At 47.6% G+C, this 23,005-nt stretch overlaps 1 protein-coding gene across 2 annotated transcripts in view; it reads left to right on the top strand.

Annotated features, from left to right (window-relative positions):
• Positions 1–19,696: 19,696 nt before the first annotated feature.
• Positions 19,697–23,005, top strand: part of tial1 (TIA1 cytotoxic granule-associated RNA binding protein-like 1) — a 59,077-nt gene continuing 55,768 nt past the window's right edge. For both annotated transcript variants that reach the window (XM_084322096.1, XM_084322095.1), the window contains exon 1: positions 19,697–20,001. In XM_084322096.1, coding sequence (XP_084178222.1) covers positions 19,973–20,001 — 29 coding nt within the window. In that variant the 5' untranslated portion in view covers positions 19,697–19,972. The remainder of the gene's footprint in view (positions 20,002–23,005) is intronic.

The following is a 23,005-nucleotide window of genomic DNA, read 5'->3' as shown; positions in this document are numbered from 1 at the left end:
GAATAAAAGTATTGCTTTTCTCCCCAAACAAATATTAATGAATACATTTTTCATAAAAAAAATATTTTGCAGGTCCAAAAGGCGGGGAAACTGTACATTGGAGGGGGTTGGGTTTGGACATTTACAGGGGCCAGTTTCGAATTGGCCCAGGTTTTGAAGGTGGGTAGTGATTTAAATTCCTTTACAGCTGTGGGTAGGGCGTTCCACATTGTTGTGGCATAATTGCGAAACATGTTTAGTCCCTTGTTTGAGCCGAATCTGGGTTTAACATGATTTGTGGAGCTCCCTCTGGTGTTGTGGTCGTGGTATTCACTGACTTTTGGGAAGTATTTTGACATGTACATGCAGGGGCGGACCTAGCACATTTGGCGCCCTAGGCGAGATTTACCACTGCGCCGCCGCCGCCCCCCCTTTTGCCTCTTCGTAGTTCTCTAACGTTAGTCTTTCTTTCCTCCCATGCTCAATTCTATAAACACTTGACCGATACCCATCAATGCACAGCGCTCTAGCATGTTCTGACTGTGAACACCTAAAGCTGAGGCTCAGACCGACCGACTGTTTTAGATTTTTGGCTCATTTCCCCTTGTTAGAATTTTTTTTATGTAAAAATAATGGTTGCAGATATAGAGGGGGGCGCCAAAACTGCACAGAAAAAAAATAAAAAATAAAAAATAAAAAAATAAAAATATTTTTTTTTTTTTTTTTTTTTTTGGCGCCCCCCTCTGGGTGGCGCTCTAGGCGACCGCCTATATCGCCTGTAGGAAGGTCCGCCCCTGTGTACATGGGTACCTTAGTGGTGTAGTGTATCTTGTAGACCAGGCCCATTGCAAGTTGCTGTACTCTGTTGTCTACTCTAAGCCATCCTATGGTTGTCAAAGTGGGCAGGGGTGAGGTGGGTTTTAGGAGTAGTCTGACCAGTTTGTTTTGTGACGTTTGTAATTTTGTTTTAGCGCCTTTGAGGTGCTTTGGTACCATGAGGTGCAAGCATAGTCGTAGTACCCTTGAATGAGTGCTCCTGCCAGAGTCTTCAGGGTATTCTTGTTTACCAGAGAGGAGATCCGGTACAAGAATCTAGTTTGTTGGTTGACTTTTTTTATTACATTGGATGCCATTTTGTCACAGGAAAGATTTGCCTCTAGTATGGAACCTAGGTATGTAATTTCATCTTTCCTTGTGACAATATTGTCAATTGTCAAAAGGGCGGTATAGTTGCCTGGGTCCAATTTGCTGCCCTTTTTGTGCAGCCTTACTCTCGCAATTTTGAAGTCTTGGGTACGTGTCCCTGTTTTATGGAGAGGTTTATTATGTGTGTGATGACTGGGGTGATGGCGGCTGCTGAGTCTCTGAGGAATTTGGACGGGATATTGTCCACAGAGCTGCTCAACAGAGCACCAGCGAGCATCCCAGCAGATATACAAGCAGCAACAGACACACTCCCACTGAAAATGACCCCCCCAACAAAAGAAGAAACTAGGAAAGCAATATCACAATCGAGAGATGGGAAAGCAGCAGGACCAGACACCATTCCGAGTGAAGCATTCAAGACCGACATCACTACACACTACAAGCATCAAAGCACCCCACCCCCTCATGAGGAAAATTTGGCAAGAAGAAAGGATACCCAAAGATTGGAAAGAAGGCTACATAGTGAAGATGCCAAAGAAAGGGGACCTTGTAGCGGTTAGGTGGCGTAGCGGAGATTGCGTTCGTCACCAACCCCGGAGCTGTGAGCTGGATTTGAATCCAGCTCACAGCTCCGGGGTTGTCACCAGCTTGGCTGGCCGTTCACACTAATACAATTGGCAGTATTAGAGGGTGGGAGAAGCTGGCGGGGTGGGTCCGGGTCGTTGTAAACAGCGACTCCTACAGTTCGGTCGGGGCGCCTGCTAAGCGCGGATGGGACCTGAGTGGGATAGTGTGATCCTTCCACACGCTACGCCCTCTCGGAGAATATCCGCGCTGCCAGGTGAAAAGAAGCGGTTGATTGGCTGGACGTGTGTCGGAGGAAGCATGTGATAGCCTCCACTCTCCCAGATGATCTGACTGTGGGGGGTAAGTGCGCAGCGACCAGGAAGGGGATTGGGAATTGGCATAACGACTAACATTGGGATGGGAGAAAATCGGAGGAAAATGGAGGGGGAAAAAGATCAAATAAAAAAAAAAAAAAAGAAAGGGGACCTTGCACTATGCAAGAACTACCGGAGGATCACGCTACTTTCGACCGCCAGCAAAGTCTTCAACCGGATAATCCTAGATAGGATGAAGACTGCCGTTGACATGCTCCTCAGAGACCATCAAGCAGGATTCCGGAAAGAAAGGTCATGCATAGACCAGATCGCCACACTGATCATCGAACAGTCCCTAGAATTGAACAGCTCCTTATACATCAACTTCATAGATTTCGAACAGACCTTTGACAGTCTAGATAGGAACAGTCTGTGGCACCTGATGGAGCACTATGGAATCCCACCGAAGTACATCAACATCATCAGAGGATCATATGACGGGATGACAAGTAGGGTACTGCACAGAGGGGAGCCCTCAAACCCGTTTGAGATAAAGACCGGAGTGAGACAAGGCTGCCTGCTGTCCCCCTTCTTGTTCCTGCTGGCCATTGATTGGACCATGAAGAAGACAACTGAAGGAGCCAGAAACGGCATCCAGTGGACACTGATGCACCAGCTTGAAGACCTCGATTTTGCAGATGACCTAGCTCTCTTATCACACAGTCACCAGCAAATGCAACAAAAGACCAACAAACTAAAGGAAACAGCCTCAACTCTAGGAATGAAGATCAATAGGGTAAAAACCAAGATTATGAAGATCAACACAAAGTGCCAGCAAAACATTGAACTAGAGGGAGAGGCCATTGAAGAAACTAACTCCTTCACCTACCTTGGGAGCGTAGTAGATACAGCGGGTGGCACAGAAGAAGACATCAGAGTGCAAATCGGAATATATAACGGCATACAACCTACTTGTTCGAGTATGGAGGTCTCGCGAAATAAAAACAAACACAAAGCTGAGGATCTTTAACTCCAATGTTAAATCAGTCCTCCTGTATGGCTCGGAGACCTGGAAGACAACTGTAGGGCTGAAGCAAAAAGTACAGTCTGTTGAGATCAGAGGTTCTGTGTAGGATTGTTAGTAACTGTCTAACTGCATATATAACTGTTTCCTCCAGTAACTGTCTAACTGCATATATAACTGTTTCCACTAGAGGGCGCGCTAGGCGGAGCCACTCAGGTACACCACCATGTGGCGAGTATAAATACAGATGTCTCCTCCCATTCTTTCTCTTTCCCCCAGTCTCTCAGTGAGAGAAGACCTGTAGTGTAACTGCTCTGCCATGTGAATAATAAACCACGCCACGTTAAGGCTCAAGATAGAAACCATGCCTCTTGACCACATTATTGTCGCCCTATAGCCGAATTCTGTTAACAGGTTATAATATGGGCCCAGATAACGCCGGGGCGAAATAATAAGGGTACTGTAGCAAGCTTAGCTAAAGTATAGACTAGGTTAGCGCCGGGAGCACCGCGTGGCTAGACTCTAGGCCAACAAGAGCTAAAGCTTACCACCAATGAATAGGATGGAAAACAAGAGAAGGGGCAAATGGCCATCATTCAATGGAAAAGCAGAGGACTATGAGCTCTGGGAAGAGCGCATGCTATGCTGCATGCACGGTGCGGGGCTGAAGGAGACGATCCTGGCAGCCCTCACAGGAGAACTGACAGCGGAAGAGCAAGCCCTGGACGACCAGCGTAACGAAGACGCGTACTGTGAGTTAGCGCCGCTGCTCGACGACACCAGCCTGGGGCTGATATTCCGCGACACTAAAGACAGAGGCCGAGAAAGCCTGGAGGTGCTGAGAAAGCATTACATCGGGCGAGGAAGACCCAGAGTAGTGGCCCTCTACATAGCACTAACGGCCCTGAGGAAGGGGCCCACCGAGACTGTGACCGAATACGTCAACAGAGCGGAGCAGATCACGACGCCATTGAGGAGTGCCGGAGAAGCACCAAGCGATGGGCTAATGATGGCGATGATGATGAGAGGACTACCGGAGCTGTACAAACCGTTCACACTCCTGTAACGCACGGTTCAACAGACATGACGTTGGGACAGTTCAAGGCTAAGTTAAGGAACTTCGAGGCCTCAGAAGATACCGACCCAGCTGCCGCAGAGGCGGGAGAGAGGGTGCTAAAGGCCTGAGCGACGCCAAGGGAGAGGACCAGGACCACGACGGAACTGGCGTGTTGGCGATGCGGAGAGAAAGGCCATCAGAGAAGCGACTGCACAAAGACTGTCTGGTGTAGCTTCTGCAAATCCATGGGGCACACAGACAGAGCGTGCATGAAGAAACACAACCAGAGCGCGCGATACGCGCATGGGCAAGATGACGGCCATGGACGAGATGGCGGTCAAGGACGAGAGAGAGGCCACGGACAAAATGGCGGCTACGGACGAGATGGCGGCTACGGACAAGAAGACGGCTGTGGACAGGATGACGACAGCGGACACGACGGCGGCGACGGTCGACTTGAGACGGATCGAGACGACACCCGGAGAATAACGGGACAGGAAGACTGCACTTTCGGGGCGCGGACGGCGTGCACCGCCGGACCGGCCCAGCTGCAGCGAGCCCAGAGATCTGATTGTGGACACAGGTGCGTCGTCCCATATCATCAACGACAGGAGTCGGTTCAAGAACTTTGACGACACTTTCCACCCGGAGAGGCACAGCATGGAGCTGGCAGACGGGAGACGCACCTACGGATTGGCGCAAGAGAGAGGAGACGCACAGGTATGCCTCACGGACAGTAAGGGGCGCCGGCGTACGGTGACATTAAAGAACGCTCTCTACGCAGAGCTTGAGCCTCCACAGCTTCAAGAGAAGCGTCAGGAAATGGCTCATGGACAGAATAGAAGAATAGCCCCCTATAGTTTGAATGGTTTTCCAATCAGTTTTTAGTTATTGTGGGGTATACAATTTTAGCGATAGGTTAGTCTTATAATGTTTTAAATGTATGAGTGTTGTGTTATTGTCGTGTTTTTGTTGTGGCCTAACAGCCCTGGGACCATGACGGAAATAAGGGTTTTACTCTTTCTCATGTTATCCTTTGGATCCTTGTTGTGTGTTTTTAATCCATCAATAAAATCAAAATCAATCGTTCCCACAAGGACTATTCTCTGTAATAGCTGCTACTGCCAGCGGTGCCAAGGTATTCTTCGATAAAGGTAAAAATGTTCTTGTAGAACCTGACGGTACAAGGTTTGACATAAAGATGTACCAGAGAGTATATTATCTGCAAACGGAGTGTAATGACAACGACAAGTGTAATTGTAACTGAGGGGTACAATTCCCTGACTGTATTGATAAGTATGGTATCATTAAACCACTACCGCTTTATGTACTTTAATTACTGGCCATACAGTACATGATATATAAATATGATGAACACTTCCCACAATGAATCGGTTCCACACAAAGTGGTAATTAAGTATTTATTGCAGCAAAAGGTACATAATATACTTCTCTATTATACTTTGGATGCGCTTATAAGGCAAAGGAATGTGCGTAGGCAAATCAATAATGAATGTCCATTCTCTGGTTACGCAGGAGGTAATTATACAACCTGAATCTTAGGGAATTATATCTATGGTACACTAGTAATATATAGCGGGAGATACTGGAAGGGTCCCCCCGGTTGTAAGCCAGCAGGGGTAGAGGATCTGTCGGTAGTAGCGAGTCTGGTCAACGATGACTAAGGAGACTCCAAGTACAGGAGACGGTGCAATAGTCTCTTGATCCACAGACGAATACAGCTGTTCTCCGTAAACTGTAGCTCCACAGTGAAGAAAGCTAGCCGGCCTCAGGCTCTCTGAGGCGCAGACTCGACCTGGCTCCTCACAGGGTAAATCCCACACGTGTAGGCGTCGGCGATTCTCCGCTCCATAATCACAGGACCAAAACAAATATAATCCAGCCGCAAAGGGCTATGTAGTCGTCGGGTAGATTAATCCAGTGTACATGTCCACACGGTTCTCGTCTAGGTCTCCTCGGGTGAAAGCGCCATGAAAGCAGCCCAGCCTGGATAAGCACTCTAGCTGATACGAGGAAGCGTTGGTGATGCTGGTCACTGTAGAACTTTAGCCGCACGATACACTATACACAAATAGACTATTACTGACTTAATAGAAATATGTCGCACTCGACGGTATAGCGCCAAACTCTGACAATTCAGTTATTAATTCGCACGCGGTCTCAATGCTCTATTTGGGGCCAAACAGGCCATACTTCACCGCACGGAGTATCGTGGGTGAGGCTTCAACTTATTGGGTAACTCTACTTCTGTATTCACCTGCGCCATATTTATATGCACGGCGAACAATCTAGTGCCAACCTCATTTCTGTCTCGTATTCCTGGGCAAGGCCGGGCATGTACAGACATGTCTTGACGGTGGCTTTGAACCTGACTCTGGAGGCGCGGCCCTGGCGCCTGTGGACCGCTGTCCAATAGGAGAATGAAATATTATGGTCTGTGTAACTAGGCTAAAGGGATATTCCGTGTATATGTACAAGGAATATACAAGGGATATCAAACGATATACAAATACTATGCAATATATATCAATCAATAAATATATTCGGTTTAATCTGATCCTTTGTAACAGCCGCCTCCTAATTAGTCCCACCTAATTAGCTAAGCAGAGACAGATTAACCGCACTGTCCACTACTCAATGTCTGTTGTGAGGGGTCGGGCAGTTCACAAAGTCATGGGGTCATGGTCGTCATCGATAGTATCGGGGAGCCTTGGCAGTTCTATTAGCCTCGCCACGGGTCGGGTGTAGATCCGTCCTTGGACGAGCACTTCGGCTGCTCGGACCTTTCCGTCGGCACCGGTGATCACTTTGCTTACGCGGCCAGCCGGCCACATAGCTCGGGGTAGTGACTGGTCGATAATCATGACGACTGTTCCTTCTGTCAAATTGTCTCTCTCTTTCACCCATTTCTGGCGGGTCTGTAGAGACGGTAGATAGTGGAGTAGGAAGCTGTTCCAAAACTTGTCAGCCAATACTTGACTGTACCTCCACATTCTTCGGCCGTTCGCTTCTTCAGGCCTGTACATTGTCTGTGGTAGCGCGGGGTCCAGCCGCCCCATCAAGAGTGTGTTGGGGGTGACTGGGTCGACATCTGCTACATCACTTGAGACGTAACCGAGGGGCTTTGAGTTCAATACTCCCTCGATCTCCGTGAGGACTGTCATTAGGACTTCTTCCGCCACGGTCTGGGCCCCAAGCACGGCGTACAGGGCTGTCTTTATTGAACGTACTTCTCGTTCCCAAGTTCCACCGAAGTGAGGTGCGTTCGGGGGATTAAACTGGAAGTCAATCTGGGATGGAGCGAGGTGGGTCTTAAGTTCTGGGCCCATAGCTTGGAAGCTCTCTCTCAGCTCTCTTTCTCCGCCTTTGAAGTTTGTCCCGTGATCAGACAATAATATAGACGGTTTGCCTTTCCGCGATGTGAATCTTCGGAAGGCCATAAGGAATGAGTCTGTGCTCATGGTTGGAAGGAGTTCTATATGCATCGCTCGGGTGGTCATGCATTTGAATACAATACCCCACCGCTTCTCGGTTCCTCTTCCTTTCTTTATATACAGCGGGCCGAAACAGTCCATACCGGTGGAGTGAAAAGGCTTGTCGCCGAGTCGGAGGCGACAGGGAGGTAGGTCAGCCATCCGGGGTATACTGGGCTGCGCTCTCCACTTACGACAGTCTAGACAGGTTCGCTGGAAGCGCCGCACTGCTTCTCTCCCTTGCAGTATCCAATAACGACGTCTGATCTCCGCGAAGACTCTCTCTGCCCCGGCGTGATGCACATCCTCGTCGTATTTCTTTATGATCAGCTCTGTGACCTTGTGTCGGCTGTTTAAGACTATCGGGTACTTGACGTCATCCGGTAAGTCTGGAGCTCTCCGCAGACGACCACCCACTCTGATGAGACCATGGGCGTCGCTCTCGGGGGCTAGGTGGAGCAATCTGCTGTCTGATGGGACGGGCTTTGCTCCCTGTAGACAGTCTAGCTCATCGGGGAACGAGTCTCTCTGGGCTCGTTGTAGTAGAAGAAGTTCTGCTTCTTCGTAGTCAGCTGCTGTAATGTCAGTAGTGAGCTGAACCTCTGGGTGGTGCCACAGGAATGTCTTTAGCTGCGCACTCTCTAGGGTGAGGCAATCGTCTATGTCGGGGTCTGTGGAGACGAGTGTGTTCAATCCACAGAACATAGATTTCTTGTTTTCGGCCTCCTCTTTACTCGCTTCCCGTGGGGTGGGTGTAGGCCACTCTTCTTCCGGGAGCTTGAGGAACTCTGGCCCGTCACTGTATAGGTTGTGACGGGTGAGGTCATCCAGGGACATTCCCCGGGTGATGACGTCAGCTGGGTTGTGTTTTGTGTCCACATACCTCCAGCTTGCTACTTCTGTTAAATCTTGAATCTCTGTGACTCTGACTCCCACGAAGACCTTGTATCTGCACGAATCAGACCGGATCCATGTGAGTACTGTCGTGGAGTCTGACCACAAGATTGTTCTTTGCACCGGAATGGTGAGTTCACGTTGGATTAACGTGGCGAGTTGCGCTCCTGCTAGGGCTGCGCAGAGCTCTAGACGCGGGATAGATTGTTGCTTTCGTGGGGCTATTCTTGAGCGAGCCAGGATGAAAGCAGTATGTATTTCTCCTCCCTCCTCTCGGGCACGCAAGTAGGCCACCGAACCGTAGGCTACTTCGTAGGCGTCGCTGAAGACGTGCAGGTCCATCTGGCACGTCTCCGGCCTCACTGTGGGTGGGAAGTAGCTGCGGCGTATGTTGACACCTGGGAGTGAGCTGAGTTCCGTCTCCCACTCTCTCCATGTGGATGCAAGGTGTTCGGGTATGGGGTCGTCCCAGCCCTGGTCCTTGTCCCATAACGCTCTTACAATCATCTTTGCCCTGGTGGTGTAAGGTAGAATACATCCCAACGGGTCATATTGTCTGGCGAGTGTTCTGTATACACTCCGTCTGGTGGTCGGTAGTGCAGTCGACCTTCCCTGCTCCTTGGTCAGGGGTGTGTGTTTATAATGGAGCGAGTCTGTTTTGAAGCGCCAGACTAGTCCTAATGTCATTTCTTGGGCTTCTCCTGGGATGGTCGCCATCCAGGTCTCGCTGCTTGCTGCCTTGTCCTCGGGGGAGAGGCTGCGCAATACTTGCGGGTCGCTGCTGGCCCACTGCCTGAGATCAAAGCCGCCTTTGATCAGGGAGGCGCGGAGCTTGAGTAGAAGGGCCTCGGCTTCTTCTGGCGTCGAGACGCTTTGCAGACAGTTGTCCACGTAGAAACTATTTCCTACACTTTGTCGGACCTCTTCATCAGCTGCTGGGTCCTCTGCGACGTGTTTTTGCAGTGCAAACGTAGCACAGCATGGGCTGCATGTGGTTCCGAAAGGGAGGACTTCCCATTGATAGATGGCTGGTTGCTCATCCCCGATCCTCTCTCTCCATAGGAACCGCAGCAGGGGCTTGTCCTCCTCCACTAGTCTCACCTGCAGGAACATCCCTTTGATGTCGCCGCTGATGGCCACCTTGTCTTGGCGGAAACGTAGTAACACGCCTAGTAGAGAGGGGCCGAGTGTTGGGCCGGGCAAGAGCTCTTTATTCAGATTTTGTGATCCGATCTGGTAGCTGCAGTTGAACACAATACGATCCTTGCCGTTGTGGTGGACTTTGTGGTGCGGCACGTACCATGATTCGGTCGTCTGATCGGCCTCTTTAATGTCAATTTTCTTTATGTGTCCCGCTGTGATTAGCTTGTTAATCTCAGCGCGGTACACCGTCTCTTGAGCGGGGTCTCTGGCTAGGCGCCGCTCTGTGTTCAATAGATACCGCTCCGTCGCTTCTTTTGGGGCGTGGAAGGTAGGCATACCCTCTCGCCTCAGGAGTGGAGTTGCGTATCTCATCACTCCGTTGACTTTGACTCTCTTTGTCCCCTGCTCGAGGAGGGCTATAGCGTAAATGTCTTCCTTGGAACGAATGTCTTTCTTTTCGTTCTTAAAGGGCATTGTCTCTAGTGTCCATAGCCTCTCGACATGCTGTAGGAGGGTGGTGTCTTCTTCTGTCACTCTGGAGTGGAGGCAGTTAGTGGCTGCTGTTCGGTTAAGAGACTTAGCGAGGGGGCCTTGTAATGTCCATCCTAGGCGGGTCTCGACTGCTGCAGGACAGCCTCTGGGCCCTGTGTGGACCCGGTCTATCGGGACGATGAGGTCTGCATGGTCGGAGCCTATCAGCAGGGTCGGGGTGGCACCGTCTATGAGCGGTATAGGTAGTTGACGCAGGTGCACATATTTATCCATCAGCTTGGCGATGGGGTAGGTGTACTGCGACAGGCCTATTTCTTGGCTGGTGAAAGCGTTAGTAATCCTATACCGTCTCTCTGGCTGCCCGCTTGCTGCGATAGTGAAGGAGACATTCTCGCCCTTTATCGTCTTTAGATCTCTTCTTATTGTCCGAATCGTCATCTGGTTTTCGCTCCCCCGCAGCCCCAGCTGGGCCGCAGCGGACGCGAGGAGAAGGGTCTTCTCTGACCCGTCGTCAAGGACGGCGTAAGTGTCCATGACCTTATCTTGGTAACTCAGTGTTACGCGGACCACCTTTAAGAGCACCCGGGCGCCCCCGCTGCTGGCGGGGTCAATGTACATAACACTTGCCTTTGTGCTGCTTGAGGGTGCAGGCTTTCTTCTGTTACTGTCGTGTAGGACATCTAGGTGGGCTCCGTCACACCGACTACACCTCTTCTTTAAGCGGCAATCGGCTGCCATGTGACTGCGCGCACATCGGTAACAGCGTCGGTTGGACTTTATCCATTGACTCACCTCGTCGGCGGTCATCTTCTTGAACGTGTCACATTGTGACAACCAGTGTTCCTTTTCGCAGTACGGGCACACCATCTTCCACTTCTCTTTCATCGAGGGGGTACTGTGGTTCTTGCTGCTCGGTACTGATTCTGATTGGTGCATGACGGTCACCAATCTTCGGCCATCGTTTGCTCTCCTAGGTCCCTCTCTGGAGCTTGGGGTGCTCCGCATGAACGTATCTAACCGTAGGCTGTTGACTTCTCTCGCCAGGAAGTCGGCTAGGTCTAGGAGGGATGGCTCGGGACCGTTAGGATCACGGTGGTCTCTTTGCCGCCTGAAGCGCTCTTGTCGGGCGGGCGGAAGCTTCTCTAAAATCCTCTCGACATTAGAGTTTGCGTACAGTTCGTGCATACCCTTTTCTCTTTGCGCCCCCAGCATCCCTACCAGGGATTGTACCTTGATAGACAGGTCATCTAGTGAGCGATTGTCTGTGGCTGGGGGTAGGCGGTCAATATGCCTTATCTCTTGTATTACGTAGTCCCATATGCGTCCATATCTTTGGTCGAGTGCTGCTAGAGCCGCTGTGTATGGGGTAGTAGAGGTGGCATAGGCCAGCGCTATATTGTGCGCTTGGGGCACCTTGAGGTGCTTCAGTAGGATAGCATACTTGTACGGTTCATCAGCTACATCGGACATCATTGTCTCTAAGCACATTCGTAGCTCCGTGTACTGTGCTCTGTTCTCGTGGGTGAAGTCCGGAAACGTCGGTGTGCCAATGTATGATGCCATGGATGGCTGGCACATCGGTGAGCGTTGGAAGAGAGGCCTCCTAGGCGAGTCTCCTCTTACGCCTCTTGGTGGGCTGGTACCTGCTGGGTACCATGGCCCGCGTATCCAGGTGCTGTTCCTCGGGGCTGGTCGTGCGTCAAGCTCACCCGTGAATTGAGTCGGGGGTCTGTAGCGCAGAGCCGCGGGGGTAGAGCCTGGGCTGTACTGGACCTCCTGGTCCTGTGGAGTACTGTGCTGCTGTCGGGCTTGACTCTCCTCCTCTCCCTCTTCTTCTTCCTCTGGCAGGTCCTCTAGATCCTGTAGTCGTCTATTTAGCCTCTCCGCGGTGTAGACCGTTTCTTCCTTGTAGCTGGGTCTCACTTGGACCGGTCGGGGAAGGGGTTCGGAGGGGGGTATAGGCTCTCTCTGGTGGTCGGGCTCAGGGTCGCTTGATCGGGTAGGGGAGGGTGCCCTTGACCCTTGTCTTGACGAGGCCCTGGAACCCCGTGCGGAGGGAGGGGGTGTTGCCCTGGTGATCAGCTGCTCCATTATCTGCGCTTGTAATCGGTCACGCTCGGCTTCGCGCTTGGTGAGAGCGAGGTCGCGCTCTGCTTCTCTTTGGGCACCGGCAGCGGCGCGCTGGGCTTCGGCGGCGGCGCGCTGGGCTTCGGCCCGGTCCCTTACCATATTCTCTTCCGTCTGAAGGCGTCTAATCTCTAGACGTATACGATCTTCGTCGCTCCGTTGCTGCGCCTGAAGGTGTTCTCTTTCCATGGAAGAATGTTCGCGCTCACTAAGCGTCTGTGCTTGGAGTCGATCGCGCTCTGTTGAGGCTGCTAGGCTGGCGAGGAATGCCTGTGCCAGCATCTTGTCCGCCTCGCTGGGGGAAGACGCTGGTTGAGGTGATCCGCTCCTGGCAGTACTCGTTGGAGATCTGTTCTCCTGTGGCGAGTCCTGGAGATCCATCTCCGGGATGCTCTCCTCTTCTTGTGGCGGGTAGAGTTCCATCCCTGGAGGGCTGTCTTTATCCTGGAGCTCTCCGGGGACTACTTCTTCGGTCTTGGCGGGGGGTAAAGTCATGTCGGGTCCCTCCTGGTCCCTACCGTGAGCTTGGTCAGTTACGTTAGAACCCACTAGGGCCTCTATTGGCGGGGTAGCCTGGTCGATAGGGTCGGACATAATTTTACTATCTACTTTTTCCGCGTTTACCGTCTGTAGAAAGCTAGGTAGTATATTGGCAACGTAATCCTCTAAGTACTGAGGTGTCTGCCGTCTACGCTGCGGGCGATCTACTTTAGGAGAACCGTTTTGTGGAGTGTTCATCATAGGCCATGTCAATATTAATACCACTATATTAATATTACACTAGTTACCCTCCGGCTCGAAGGACCAATTGTAACTGAGGGGTACAATTCCCTGACTGTATTGATAAGTATGGTATCATTAAACCACTACCGCTTTATGTACTTTAATTACTGGCCATACAGTACATGATATATAAATATGATGAACACTTCCCACAATGAATCGGTTCCACACAAAGTGGTAATTAAGTATTTATTGCAGCAAAAGGTACATAATATACTTCTCTATTATACTTTGGATGCGCTTATAAGGCAAAGGAATGTGCGTAGGCAAATCAATAATGAATGTCCATTCTCTGGTTACGCAGGAGGTAATTATACAACCTGAATCTTAGGGAATTATATCTATGGTACACTAGTAATATATAGCGGGAGATACTGGAAGGGTCCCCCCGGTTGTAAGCCAGCAGGGGTAGAGGATCTGTCGGTAGTAGCGAGTCTGGTCAACGATGACTAAGGAGACTCCAAGTACAGGAGACGGTGCAATAGTCTCTTGATCCACAGACGAATACAGCTGTTCTCCGTAGACTGTAGCTCCACAGTGAAGAAAGCTAGCCGGCCTCAGGCTCTCTGAGGCGCAGACTCGACCTGGCTCCTCACAGGGTAAATCCCACACGTGTAGGCGTCGGCGATTCTCCGCTCCATAATCACAGGACCAAAACAAATATAATCCAGCCGCAAAGGGCTATGTAGTCGTCGGGTAGATTAATCCAGTGTACATGTCCACACGGTTCTCGTCTAGGTCTCCTCGGGTGAAAGCGCCATGAAAGCAGCCCAGCCTGGATAAGCACTCTAGCTGATACGAGGAAGCGTTGGTGATGCTGGTCACTGTAGAACTTTAGCCGCACGATACACTATACACAAATAGACTATTACTGACTTAATAGAAATATGTCGCACTCGACGGTAAAGCGCCAAACTCTGACAATTCAGTTATTAATTCGCACGCGGTCTCAATGCTCTATTTGGGGCCAAACAGGCCATACTTCACCGCACGGAGTATCGTGGGTGAGGCTTCAACTTATTGGGTAACTCTACTTCTGTATTCACCTGCGCCATATTTATATGCACGGCGAACAATCTAGTGCCAACCTCATTTCTGTCTCGTATTCCTGGGCAAGGCCGGGCATGTACAGACATGTCTTGACGGTGGCTTTGAACCTGACTCTGGAGGCGCGGCCCTGGCGCCTGTGGACCGCTGTCCAATAGGAGAATGAAATATTATGGTCTGTGTAACTAGGCTAAAGGGATATTCCGTGTATATGTACAAGGAATATACAAGGGATATCAAACGATATACAAATACTATGCAATATATATCAATCAATAAATATATATATTCGGTTTAATCTGATCCTTTGTAACAGTAATGATAATAATGAGTAGCGTGACGGCCAGCCACGATATTCAGAAATGGCACGAGCTTATGGGTCATTGTAATTACGAGGATTTACTGAAACTGCAAGTAGTGTCAGAAGGCATGCACATTGAAGGAGAAAAGCGTAGACCTGACAAAAATTGTGCAGAGTGCAAAACGGGGAAGTTTACTCAACCGAGATACAGAAATCCCACAGACAGAGTAAGGGTACCACTTGCATTAGTTGACATGGACCTAGCCGGCCCAGTAAGCAACGAGTCCATAGGAGGTTTTGGATATGTACTGTCTTTTACAGATATGTGCACAGGGGCAGTGTTTGTTTACTTCCTCAAAGCAAAGAGTGACACGCTCCAGGCCACGGAGAGATTCCTGGCAGACGTAGCACCTTATGGTAACGTAGGATGCTTGAGGTCCGACAGCAAAACCGAGTTCACGAACAGAGAGTTCCAATCACTGTTGAGAAGGTATAAGATAAGACACGAGACGTCACGTCCATATCCCCCACACCAGAACGGGGTGGCAGGTTTGCTCCCTGAACGTCAGCAAAACAAAGGAGATGATTGTGGACTTCAGGAGGTCGGGGGTCAAGGACTACAGCCCCCTCAGCATCGACGGGGCACCGGTTGAGAGAGTCAACAGCTTTAAGTACCTCGGAGCCTACATATCCGAGGACTTGACATGGACCACACACATTAACAGTGTTGTGAAGAAGGCACGACAACGCCTCTACTTCCTCAGGCGCCTAAGGAAGTTCCAAGTCAGCCAGAAGATCCTTAAGAACTTCTACTCATGTACAATAGAGAGCATCTTGACCGGCAACATCACCTCCTGGTTTGGGAATAGCACTGCACAAGAACAAAGCAGACTACAAAGAGTGACACGTTCAGCCGAACGCACAATTGGAGGGGGGCTCCCCACCCTCCAGAACATTTACTACAAGCGTTGCAAGGGCAAGGCTAAGAGAATCATTAAAGACTCCAGTCACCCGAACAACTGCCTCTTTGAACTGCTGCGGTCAGGCAAGCGATACAGGAGTCTCAAGGCGAGCACAGAAAGACTCAGAAGAAGCTTCTATCCCCAGGCCATCAGGCTGCTAAACGAACAATGAATGAACACTACACAACAACAACCACCAAACGCACATAGCACACACATCCACACGCACACACTCACTTTAAACAAACACACTGTAGCACCCACTCCACACACTTATAGCACACACCCACTTTAAACAAACACACTGTAGCACCCACTCCCCACACTTTATATTTATGGATGAAGGATTGCACTACAACTCGTACACCTTACTGTAAATTGTACCTAAAATTGTACCTCATCCCATTTCTGCTTTGCACTAGATAGTACTGTACATTAGTACACTGCATAGTATTGTGTATTGTATATTATATGGTAACTCAGAACATTGTACATATGTCTATACCGAACACTGTGACCTCATTTTCTTCTTCTAAATTCATGCTATATTATGTTATTATGTTATTTGATACTATCTTGTCTAGCACAGTCTCTGGAGCGTAACAGTAAGAAGCATTTTGTATGAAAGTATTCTGTACTTCTGTATGACAACTATTAAAGAACTTGAACTTGAACTTGAACTTGAGAGGGAATGGTATAACCTTTTCGAAATGGCTAGGAGTAAGCTAGCAGATAGTAACTTACCTAAGAGCCTATGGCAGTATGGCATTATGCGGTGCAAGAAGCCGCTTACACCAGAAACAGGTGCTTTAATAAGCACTCGGGCACCACCCCGTATACAGCACTGACAGGAAAGAAGTGTAATCTAGCCAGAATGCACCGATTTGGATCAGTGTGTTATGCGTACCTGCAGGACAGGGGAAAGCCCAAGTCCAGAGGGGTAAAAGGATTTTTCGTAGGACACGACAAGGGAAGCCCCGCTTTTCTAGTTTATCATCCCGGTAACGGGAGAGTGCAGAAACACATGCTAGTCGAGTTTGTCACGAAGGCAACAGGTGAGAGCGAGACACAGACAGAGGAGCCAGAGCTGGACTCCAGAGTAAGGTGTGTAGAAACAGAGACACATCAACCCAGTGTACTTAGTACGGTCGTGCAGGCTGACAGTCAGCGACCCCCAGAGGGCGATGACGAGGAGCACCCGAGGGTTACGTCAAGTGCCCCAAGCAGTGGGAGGTATCTAACAGACTGTGCCCGGAAAGGGAGTGACGAGGAGGACAGTACACCTACCCCTGTTGATTACTACTACAGGATAGTCAGTGGGGTAACCCCGACCGTTAAAGAGGTCACATTGTACCCCGAAGAGGGCAGACAGACAGTGGGAGGGAAATGGGTGTATTCAACCAAGTTACCAGAGGGCAGACAGACAGTGGGAGGAAAATGGGTGTATTCAATCCAGGAGGGTATTGAAGGCCACGAAAAATACAAAGTGTGGTTCGTAGCAAATTCCTTAAATGCTGAAGGAGGGTACTCCATGTTTAAATAATGAAGGAGGGTGGCTACACTGCTTAAAGGCAAGAGGTGGATGATTAATCCCAGGTTTAAGTACAGAGGTGGATGATTGTTTAATTCCATGTTTAAGTACAGAGGTGGATGATTTACCATGTTTAAATACAAAAATGGATCCCATGTTTAAATACAAAGGTGGATGATTTACCATGTTCTCAATGATGTAACTATGTGGGAAAGACCCTGAAACGTTTAGACATGTAAGAATGTAGATCAAGGGAAACACCATGTGATCAAAGACTCAACTATCAGGAGGATGCTCAGAAACTGGAAATGTATAGAGATGCTGTGGGTAGCCTCATTTATTTAACAATGTGTACCCGCCCTGACCAATGGTTTGTAGAGAGTGGATTGTCACAGCATTTGGCTGACCCCATAGAGGAGCATTTGGATTACAGCCAAACATGTTTTTTTTGTTATCTTAAAGGTACAGGATATTGTGTGAGTTTGAATACAGACAGCTCACTGGTTTCGTGGGAAAACAAAGAAGCAGCCCACAATGGTACTATCAACTAGTGAAGCCGAATATACGGCTCTAGCTCTGACCATACATGAGTGTGTTTATCCAGAACAACTGTTAGGAGTGATGGAGATAGAATTACGAGTATATTGTTTAAGATGTAATAGGTCATTGGAATGTACTCTCTATACCAGACAAGGTGGTTTTTGAAGATGAGGGGCATTTTGTCAACATCAGTTAAAAATGATGGACACTGTTGATTATGAGGGCAACCAGGGAACCATTGTGATTGCTAGGAACCCAGTGTGTCAACATAGATGTAAACCTGTCAATATAGAAAATATCATCTCATCAGATCTGTCATCAGGGAAGAAAGGATGACACTGGTTTACTGTCCAACGGACGACAGGGTAGCAGACACTATGAGGAAACCTGTTCCAAAATAAAATTGAAGGGATTTGCAAGGGTCATGTTTAATGTGAAAATATTGACTGTCACCCCCTGTTAATGTTTTGGATTATATAATTTCCTTTGTAAAATGTTTTTCAAAGAAGTTATCCAGTATGCTAATACAAACCTAAGTGGGAGTGTTGAGATCAGAGGTTCTGTGTAGGATTGTTAGTAACTGTCTAACTGCATATATAACTGTTTCCTCCAGTAACTGTCTAACTGTTTCCACTAGAGGGCGCTCTAGGCGGAGCCACTCAGGTACACCACCATGTGGCGAGTATAAATACAGATGTCATGTCTTCTCCCATTCTTTCTCTTTCCCCCAGTCTCTCAGTGAGAGAAGACCTGTAGTGTAACTGCTCTGCCATGTGAATAATAAACCACGCCACGTTAAGGCTCAAGATAGAAACCATGCCTCTTGACCACATTATTGTCGCCCTATAGCCGAATTCTGTTAACACAGTCCTTCATAAATTCCTGCCTCTGCCGCATTCTAAGAGTGAGATGGCCAAATGTCTTGTTTTGGACCTGTAGGAGCGCACAAAACAACTACCCCCGCCAGAAGAAATAAAGAAGAGAAAGTGGATGTGGATAGGCCATACCCTGAGAAAGGAAGACACAAACATCACCCGGCAAGCCCTACGATGGAACCCACCTGGAAAGAGGAAACGCGGCAGGCCTCGAAACACCTGGCGACGTTCTTGGGAAGGGGAAATGAAAGAGGCTGGACTGGGATGGCACAACATCGTTTGTGAGGCCAAAAACGTGCAACATGGAAAGAAATCGTCAGTGGCCTATGCTCCGCAGGGAGTGCAAAGGCTTAAGTCAAGTAAGTAAGTCAATTGTCATGGCCAGTTATGTTTATGTTTGGAAATCTGGTTTTATGTTTTTACTGCAGCCTAGTTGAGTAATTTCCAAAGTTCACAGGGTTTATTTTTGTTTTCCTCAGTTTTGTCATTGATGAAATTCTTTTTTGCAGTTTTGATCATGGAGTTTACGTCATTTCTTAGTCTGTTTCTTTGCAGTTTGAGTTCAGTCATGTGGGCTTGGAGTTCACTGCTCATGCTTTTGGTAAGCTTTGACTGACTTTTACGAAACTCAGAGCATTTTTTGTCTCTGGTTTTCATAGCGGTCAATATTTCGGAGTGCATCCACGGCTCAGTGTGATTTTTTTTACCCTGGTGGTTCTTAGGGGGGCCATGTCGTTTAGTACTGTTGAGAATTTGGTTTTGAAACCAAGCCATGTTTCTTCAACTAGTGTACCACTGAGCTCTTCTAAGGATGACTGGCTGATTTCTGGATACAGGGAGTTGCAGTAAACTAGGCGATTCAGGATGAAAAACACAACCACACAGAAGGTTAACCTTTTTCAAGATGTACCATGCTCTGTAAATAACTCATGTACAGATACCGATAATGCCCTATACTTTGTTACTTGTTATTGCACAATGTCGTTCTATTGGATTCTTATTATATATTACTATTGTAATTATGCACATTGTTGCGGGCAAGACCCCCCGCATTTCATTGTATACTTGTATGCCGTGACAAATAAAACTCTTGTATCTTGTAGTATCTTGTATCTTTCACTAACCGTCTGTAGTGTGGTAGTGAAAGGGTTAACCTTCTGTAGTGTGGTTGTGAAAGGGTTAACCCTTTGTCCAGTGGCGGCTGGTGCTACGGAAGGAAGGACGCGGAGGGTGGGGGGACGGGGTGAAAGGTGGGGGGATCATTGGGGGCTGAGTTCCCCTGAACCTCAGATCCAAGAAACGCCCCTGGCTTCAATCTACTGGTTATGAAATACCTGGTGAATGAAGTAAACATACTCTGACATCCATATCATTTTCAAACATCTTTATCATGTCCAGTTTGTTTTGAGGGATAAAAAAAACAAATTACAAAATTATAGTCGTTCTTTGTTTTTCAAGTTAATTTCTTAGCTCTAAAAATAAGGATTTCCGTGAATGTCGCAGTCATAGAAGAATTACACACAGGCACCCTCGCCTCGATGCGTGACGTATGTACCCGGCTAGTTAGCTAACATTAGCTAACGTTAGCTAGAAACACAAAGCTGGTAACCTTATTTGTTTTTTAAGAACACTGCGGCGTAACTTAGTTACTAATATTAATTATCATTAGCTAGTTTGCTAGCTTTCACCATCGACCATGGAGGACGATTGCCACCCCAAAACCCTGTAAGTAATGTAGATGAACGTTAGCCAGCTAGCCAAGAACAACAGCTCGCTAACATGTCGTAAGCCGGTAGCTAGCTAAATGAGCTAAAGTCAGCGCTACAACTTGATGAGCAAACCCGCGAGCTAATCTCATATAACGTTACTCTAGGCAAGGTTAGCCAGGTCAAAATAGAATAGAATAGTTTATTGATTTAGAATGGAATAACACTAGACAATATTAACCTTGACATGTTTATTCGGTTATTGTAAGCTATTGTATTTAAACAATTACTGTTGGCTAAGGCAGTAACGTTATTTATCATGTGGTAGCTAGATATTAATAATCCCTCATCTGATTTTAAATGATCATTTTACATTGAGCTAACGTTAACCGTTTGTAATACCGTATTTAATTAGACTGAAAGTGAGCCGGCAGGCCCGGGTGTCTATATATTTGACGTATTAACGTTAATCAAAATAGTGGTTCCCAAGACAGAGGCTGGGGGCCTGCATGGATCCCTGAGAGGCCCCCAACTAAATGAACAGCATACTAAAAGTTCGCAAACAACAAGTGACTGTAATCAACTAGGAGGTGATTAAATGACAACCGTGGCCCACAATGAGCTGCTGTGGCCATTCGCCAAATTGTGTGGCAAAAAACGTCACGAGAATTGGAGGCTTCTTTACTGTTTATTTATTCATTCAGTGATTGATTGAAAACGTTATTAACAGATTGCAGAATGGGTACAGTACAGTACAGCTCAATACATACAATTGTTAAGGGGATGCAGACCAGATAAAGACTTTCGTCTTGTTTACATCAGGGTCCCCCATTTCAATTCATCATAACATGACACGCATGACATACAGATAGACAGTACTGCTACATCTATACATTTATGACATACCAGATTTGCAAATACAGTACTGTTTGTGATACAAAAAGTGTCCAGAAAAGAGTGTATATACATTTGACGTAGAAACTGTACATTGGAGGAGGTTGCGTAGGTGGGGTGGGTTGGGGGACTGTACATTTAGGGGGGGGGGGGGTGGGGGGGGGACACTGTACATTGGAATACTGACAAAGCCATACTTGGTCATTTACTGTACAACTGGGTTAGGACATTTGTGGGGGCCAGTTTCGAATTGCAGTCATTCATCATTATGTGTGTTGCTAGTGTTATGGAATATTTTAAATGAGCCAAACATAGCGAACTGCAGAAATTCAGATAGAGTCAAGCTGTTTAAAAAATAACATAGTTTATTTCTGTGGCCACAGAAAGTATCCTCAGTTTACAATCAGAGACAAGTGTAATACAAGCATCTGACTAGAACGTGCTTACCGTACATTAACTTACATTAAATACACAAACTTGGAATGACAAATGAAAATAAAGATGACAAATTTTAAAAAACAAAGATGGGTTTAGGGGTTTTGTCCTATCTGACACAATATTGATATGAAACAAAGAAAAGGACAAGATGACATATTCTGAAAATATGACATATCTAAGACAAACTGTCCAGGGCCTTAGTCGTTGTTTTAAGAACACTGTTAAGACTGTCGCGCTAGTGTCTGAGAAACTGTATACTAGTCAACTATATTAACTAGTCAAGGCTTTACAGAGAATATATATTTAACAGAGCTATATAAACATGCTGTCATTAGAGTATTAATAGGCCCAGTAAGATGTACAAATGATGTAATAGGATGAAACGTATAATATTTTCCATAACACTAGGTATCTTGAAAGTAAGGCTCTACAGCCCCAGGGAAAGAATCTTATCAAATGCAGATATGTGGCGCATAATCTTAATTTAGTGCTGGTGCAAGATAATCTTAATTTAGTGCTGGTCCAAGATAATCTTAATTTAGTGCTGGTGCAAGGCTCTAGGATTTCTGTAGCCCCTTTTGTGACTGTGATGCACGCCAACGAGGTTTGGCCGAGTGAATCCACAGTCCCTTGCTCCCCAATAGGAAACCACCCTATTTTAACTCTGAAGAACTGGTCCGACGCGAAACATTCGTTATACAAGTATCGCAGAGACATTTCAAAGGTACTCGCAGTTGCACGAGGGTCTTGGACAGAGAATCGCAATGGTTTGAAAGCTCGGCGTTGCTAATAAACATTTTAAATAATTATTATAAACGTGTAAACAGCGAAGAACGTATGGCTGCTTTCCCCTGAACGCCGCAATGAGGAGTAGGGTATATCTGCAGAGCCGCACTGCCATCTCGGTGATGTTTACACGTTTATAAAAATTATTTAAAATGTTTATTAGCAACGCTGAGCTTTCAAACCATTGCGATTCTCTGTCCAAGACCCTCATGCAACTGTGAGTACCTTTGAAATTTCTCTGCGATACTTGTATAACGAACGTTTCGCGTCGGACCAGTTCTTCAGAGTTAAAATAGGGTGGTTTCCTATTGGGGAGCAAGGGACTGTGGATTCACCCGGCCAAACCTTGTTGGCGTGCATCACAGTCACGAAAGGGGCTAGGATTTCTGGAGTCAACCCTGATTCTGACTCCTACTGTTGGGAGTCGAGCGACGTTCAAAGTTGGTGCATATTCGGGCGTTTTGGCTACAGAGATGCTACTGACTGATCATTAATGCGTTAGGAAAGGCCTTCCATTTTTGGAATGTCTAGTTTTGGAAAAATAATTGCCAGGTGGATTTGGATTAAAAGAAGGATTTCTGAGGTCAAATAGTAAATTCTACATCATTCAGACCCCAGAGTCAGTCACTAACCAGGTGTTGACCCTGACTCTTTGCATCAATTGGCTTTTCAACTTTTAGTTTGTGGTCTCTTAAGGCAGAGGGATGCCTAATCGTGACCCCCCCCCAAGACGGGCAAGCATCAAATGGAGAACTTTTGATTCCAAAGCGATTTTTTGTTCTTTGAAATGATCTCCTGAATGACAGCCTTGTGTTCAGAACCATAGGAGTCGAGGGCTAAGTCAGACTGCTGGCAAAAATGGCCCAAATATGATTTCTTTGCTCATACCTGTATGTGACTCAGAT

The sequence above is a fragment of the Notolepis coatsorum genome (assembly GCF_963971535.1).
Source record: "Notolepis coatsorum genome assembly, chromosome: 9".
NCBI classification, from domain to species: domain Eukaryota; kingdom Metazoa; phylum Chordata; class Actinopteri; order Aulopiformes; family Paralepididae; genus Notolepis; species Notolepis coatsorum.
This window is presented reverse-complemented; position numbering and strand designations above follow the sequence as displayed.